Genomic DNA, 6,000 nt, shown 5'->3' with positions numbered 1-6,000 from the left:
TCTGTAGTTACAGTCTGTAGTTGCAGTCTGTAGTTGCAGTCTGTAGTTGCAGTCTGTAGTTGCAGTCTGTAGTTACAGTCTGTAGTCTGTAGTTACAGTCTGTAGTTGCCGTCTGTAGTTACAGTCTGTAGTTGCAGTCTGTCGTTGCAGTCTGTCGTTGCAGTCTGTAGTTGCCGTCTGTCGTTGCAGTCTGTAGTTGCAGTCTGTAGTTGCAGTCTGTAGTTACAGTCTGTAGTCTGTAGTTGCAGTCTGTAGTTGCAGTCTGTAGTTACAGTCTGTAGTTGCAGTCTGTAGTTGCAGTCTGTAGTTACAGTCTGTAGTTACAGTCTGTAGTTGCAGTCTGTAGTCTGTAGTTACAGTCTGTGGTTGCAGTCTGTAGTTGCAGTCTGTAGTTGCGGTCTGTAGTTACAGTCTGTAGTTACAGTCTGTGGTTACAGTCTGTAGTTATGGTCTGTAGTTATAGTCTGTAGTTACAGTCTGTAGTTACAGTCTGTAGTTGCAGTCTGCAGTTGCAGTCTGTAGTTACAGTCTGTAGTTGCAGTCTGTAGTTACAGTCTGTAGTTACAGTCTGTAGTTGCAGTCTGTAGTTACAGTCTGTAGTTACAGTCTGTAGTTGCAGTCTGTAGATACAGTCTGTAGTTACAGTCTGTAGTTGCAGTCTGTAGTTACAGTCTGTAGTTGCAGTCTATAGTTACAGTCTGTAGTTACAGTCTGTAGTTACAGTCTGTAGTTGCAGTCTGTAGTTACAGTCTGTAGTTACAGTCTGTAGTTGCAGTCTGTAGTTACAGTCTGTAGTTACAGTCTGTAGTTGCAGTCTGTAGATACAGTCTGTAGTTGCAGTCTGTAGTTACAGTCTGTAGTTACAGTCTGTAGTTGCAGTCTGTAGTTACAGTCTGTAGTTACAGTCTGTAGTTGCAGTCTGTAGTTACAGTCTGTAGTTACAGTCTGTAGTTGCAGTCTGTAGATACAGTCTGTAGTTGCAGTCTGTAGTTACAGTCTGTAGTTACAGTCTGTAGTTGCAGTCTGTAGTTACAGTCTGTAGTTACAGTCTGTAGTTGCAGTCTGTAGATACAGTCTGTAGTTACAGTCTGTAGTTGCAGTCTGTACTTAATTACTCCCTCAAGCCCATCCCGACACCGATCCAATGGTTTTAGATGAGTGGGGAGTCCCGACACCGATCCAATGGTTTTAGATGAGTGGGGAGTCCCGACACCGATCCAATGGTTTTAGATGAGTGGGGAGTCCCGACACCGATCCAATGGTTTTAGATGAGTGGGGAGTCCCGACACCGATCCAATGGTTTTAGATGAGTGGGGAGTCCTGACACCGATCCAATGGTTTTAGATGAGTGGGGAGTCCCGACACCGATCCAATGGTTTTAAATGAGTGGGGAGAAGAGTAGGCTTCAGGAGGAAGGGAACATCACGGGGTGAACTAGGACTTCTTCTAAATTCAGATGATGAGGAATTAGTTCTTGATTTCAACAGTGGAGTCAACTTCCTTCTTGAATTCCAGAGAGGAGTCAACTTCCTTCTTGAATTCCACAGTGGAGTCAACTTCCTTCTTGAATTCAACAGTGGAGTCAACTTCCTTCTTGAATTCACCAGTGGAGTCAACTTCCTTCTTGAATTCAACAGTGGAGTCAACTTCCTTCTTGAATTCACCAGTGGAGTCAACTTCCTTCTTGAATTCACCAGTGGAGTCAACTTCCTTCTTGACCTCAACAGTGGAGTCAACTTCCTTCTTGAATTCCACAGTGGAGTCAACTTCCTTCTTGAATTCCACAGTGGAGTCAACTTCCTTCTTGAATTCCACAGTGGAGTCAACTTCCTTCTTGAATTCAACAATGGAGTCAACTTCCTTCTTGAATTCCACAGTGGAGTCAACTTCCTTGTTCCTGTGTGTCTCTCCCCCTTCCAGATCAGTGTGTTTATGACCCACCTGTCTAACTACGGCAATGATCGTCTGGGTCTGTACACATTCCTCCACCTGGCTGACTTCGTCTCTACCTGGACACACCTCCAGCTAGACACTCTACCTCCTCTGCAGCTGGCCAAGAGATACTTCACCCTGTTCCCCCAGCAGAGACAGCCTCTCTGGCAGGTAACCTCTAACCTCTAACCCCTGACCCCTAGCCTCCTCTACAACTGGCCCAGAGATACTTCACCCTGTTCCCCCAGCAGAGACAGCCTCTCTGGCAGGTAACCTCTAACCCCTGACCTCCTCTACAACTGGCCCAGAGATACTTCACCCTGTTCCCCCAGCAGAGACAGCCTCTCTGGCAGGTAACCTCTAACCTCTGATCCCTGATCTCCTCTACAACTGGCCCAGAGATACTTCACCCTGTTCCCCCAGCAGAGACAGCCTCTCTGGCAGGTAACCTCTAACCTCTGATCCCTGATCTCCTCTACAACTGGCCCAGAGATACTTCACCCTGTTCCCCCAGCAGAGACAGCCTCTCTGGCAGGTAACCTCTAACCCCTGACCCCTAGCCTCCTCTACAACTGGCCCAGAGATACTTCACCCTGTTCCCCCAGCAGAGACAGCCTCTCTGGCAGGTAACCTCTAACCCCTGACCTCCTCTACAACTGGCCCAGAGATACTTCACCCTGTTCCCCCAGCAGAGACAGCCTCTCTGGCAGGTAACCTCTAACCCCTGACCCCTGACCATCTCTACAACTGGCCCAGAGACACAGTGTGTGTGTGTGTGTGTGTGTGTGTGTGTGTGTGTGTGTGTGTGTGTGTGTGTGTGTGTGTGTGTGTGTGTGTGTGTGTGTGTGTGTGTGTGTGTGTGTGTGTGTGTGTGTGTGTGTGTGTGTGTGTGTGTGTTAACAGTGTGTCTCTCTGTAGAACCCGTGTGATGACAAGAGGCACAGAGACATCTGGTCCAAGGAGAAGACCTGTGATAGGTTGCCCAAGGTTCTCGTCATCGGACCACAAAAGACAGGTACACACACACACAAATATCCGTGGGACGGGCAGCTTGAATAGAGAGAACATAAGGGTCTGGTCTCAGATCCACAGTGTATTTTCTATATTAACAGGTTAGGGTCTCAGATTCACAGTGTATTTTCTATATTAACAGGTTAGGGTCTCAGATTCACAGTGTATTTTCTATATTAGCAGGTTAGGGTCTCAGATTCACAGTGTATTTTCTATATTAGCAGGTTAGGGTCTGGTCTCAGATTCACAGTGTATTTTCTATATTAGCAGGTTAGGGTCTCAGATTCACAGTGTATTTTCTATATTAACAGGTTAGGGTCTCAGATTCACAGTGTATTTTCTATATTAGCAGGTTAGGGTCTCAGATTCACAGTGTATTTTCTATATTAACAGGTTAGGGTCTCAGATTTACAGTGTATTTTCTATATTAGCAGGTTAGGGTCTCAGATTCACAGTGTATTTTCTATATTAGCAGGTTAGGGTCTGGTCTCAGATTCACAGTGTATTTTCTATATTAGCAGGTTAGGGTCTCAGATTCACAGTGTATTTTCTATATTAGCAGGTTAGGGTCTCAGATTCACAGTTTATTTTCTATATTAACAGGTTAGGGTCTGGTCTCAGATTCACAGTGTATTTTCTATATTAGCAGGTTAGGGTCTCAGATTCACAGTGTATTTTCTATATTAGCAGGTTAGGGTCTGGTCTCAGATTCACAGTGTATTTTCTATATTAGCAGGTTAGGGTCTCAGATTCACAGTGTATTTTCTATATTAGCAGGTTAGGGTCTCAGATTCACAGTGTATTTTCTATATTAGCAGGTTAGGGTCTGGTCTCAGATTCACAGTGTATTTTCTATATTAGCAGGTTAGGGTCTCAGATTTACAGTGTATTTTCTATATTAGCAGGTTAGGGTCTCAGATTCACAGTGTATTTTCTATATTAGCAGGTTAGGGTCTGGTCTCAGATTTACAGTGTATTTTCTATATTAGTGTATCAGGGTTATGATGAACAGACTCCTCTGACCTATAGTAACCCTCAGTGTGATGAACAGACTCCTCTGACCTACAGTAACCCTCAGTGTGATGGACAGACTCCTCTGACCTATAGTAACCCTCAGTGTTCCCTGATGGACAGACTCCTCTGACCTATAGTAACCCTCAGTGTGATGAACAGACTCCTCTGACCTATAGTAACCCTCAGTGTTCTCTGATGAACAGACTCCTCTGACCTATAGTAACCCTCAGTGTGATGGACAGACTCCTCTGACCTATAGTAACCCTCAGTGTGATGGACAGACTCCTCTGACCTATAGTAACCCTCAGTGTGATGGACAGACTCCTCTGACCTATAGTAACCCTCAGTGTGATGAACAGACTCCTCTGACCTATAGTAACCCTCAGTGTGATGGACAGACTCCTCTGACCTATAGTAACCCTCAGTGTGATGGACAGACTCCTCTGACCTATAGTAACCCTCAGTGTGATGGACAGACTCCCCTGACCTATAGTAACCCTCAGTGTGATGGACAGACTCCTCTGACCTATAGTAACCCTCAGTGTGATGAACAGACTCCTCTGACCTATAGTAACCCTCAGTGTTCCCTGATGGACAGACTCCTCTGACCTATAGTAACCCTCAGTGTGATGAACAGACTCCTCTGACCTATAGTAACCCTCAGTGTGATGAACAGACTCCTCTGACCTATAGTAACCCTCAGTGTGATGAACAGACTCCTCTGACCTATAGTAACCCTCAGTGTGATGAACAGACTCCTCTGACCTATAGTAACCCTCAGTGTTCCCTGATGGACAGACTCCTCTGACCTATAGTAACCCTCAGTGTGATGAACAGACTCCTCTGACCTATAGTAACCCTCAGTGTGATGAACAGACTCCTCTGACCTATAGTAACCCTCAGTGTGATGAACAGACTCCTCTGACCTATAGTAACCCTCAGTGTTCCCTGATGGACAGACGCCTCTGACCTATAGTAACCCTCAGTGTGATGAACAGACTCCTCTGACCTATAGTAACCCTCAGTGTGATGGACAGACTCCCCTGACCTATAGTAACCCTCAGTGTGATGAACAGACTCCTCTGACCTATAGTAACCCTCAGTGTGATGAACAGACTCCTCTGACCTATAGTAACCCTCAGTGTGATGGACAGACTCCTCTGACCTATAGTAACCCTCAGTGTGATGGACAGACTCCTCTGACCTATAGTAACCCTCAGTGTGATGAACAGACTCCTCTGACCTATAGTAACCCTCAGTGTGATGAACAGACTCCTCTGACCTATAGTAACCCTCAGTGTGATGAACAGACTCCTCTGACCTATAGTAACCCTCAGTGTGATGAACAGACTCCTCTGACCTATAGTAACCCTCAGTGTGATGAACAGACTCCTCTGACCTATAGTAACCCTCAGTGTTCTCTGATGGACAGACTCCTCTGACCTATAGTAACCCTCAGTGTGATGGACAGACTCCTCTGACCTATAGTAACCCTATTCCTATTCCTATTCCTATTCCTATTCCTATTCCTATTCCTATTCCCTGATGGACAGACTCCTCTGACCTATAGTAACCCTCAGTGTGATGAACAGACTCCTCTGACCTATAGTAACCCTCAGTGTGATGAACAGACTCCTCTGACCTATAGTAACCCTCAGTGTGATGAACAGACTCCTCTGACCTATAGTAACCCTCAGTGTGATGAACAGACTCCTCTGACCTATAGTAACCCTCAGTGTGATGAACAGACTCCTCTGACCTATAGTAACCCTCAGTGTGATGAACAGACTCCTCTGACCTATAGTAACCCTCAGTGTGATGAACAGACTCCTCTGACCTATAGTAACCATCAGTGTGATGAACAGACTCCTCTGACCTATAGTAACCCTCAGTGTGATGAACAGACTCCTCTGACCTATAGTAACCCTCAGTGTGATGAACAGACTCCTCTGACCTATAGTAACCCTCAGTGTGATGAACAGACTCCTCTGACCTATAGTAACCCTCAGTGTGATGAACAGACTCCTCTGACCTATAGTAACC

General features: G+C 45.7%; 1 protein-coding gene across 1 annotated transcript in view; it reads left to right on the top strand.

Moving 5' to 3' along the window:
• Positions 1 to 6,000, top strand: part of LOC129842412 (bifunctional heparan sulfate N-deacetylase/N-sulfotransferase 4-like) — a 102,692-nt gene that overhangs the window by 68,537 nt on the left and 28,155 nt on the right. The window contains exons 9-10 of the mRNA XM_055910964.1: positions 1,921 to 2,103; positions 2,851 to 2,947. Of these exons, the coding sequence (XP_055766939.1) occupies positions 1,921 to 2,103; positions 2,851 to 2,947 (280 nt within the window). The remainder of the gene's footprint in view (positions 1 to 1,920; positions 2,104 to 2,850; positions 2,948 to 6,000) is intronic.

The sequence above is a fragment of the Salvelinus fontinalis genome, unplaced genomic scaffold (assembly GCF_029448725.1).
Source record: "Salvelinus fontinalis isolate EN_2023a unplaced genomic scaffold, ASM2944872v1 scaffold_0039, whole genome shotgun sequence".
Classification (NCBI taxonomy): Eukaryota; Metazoa; Chordata; class Actinopteri; order Salmoniformes; family Salmonidae; genus Salvelinus; species Salvelinus fontinalis.
The sequence above is the reverse complement of the archived record's forward strand: the minus strand, read 5'-3'. Positions and strand labels throughout refer to the sequence as shown.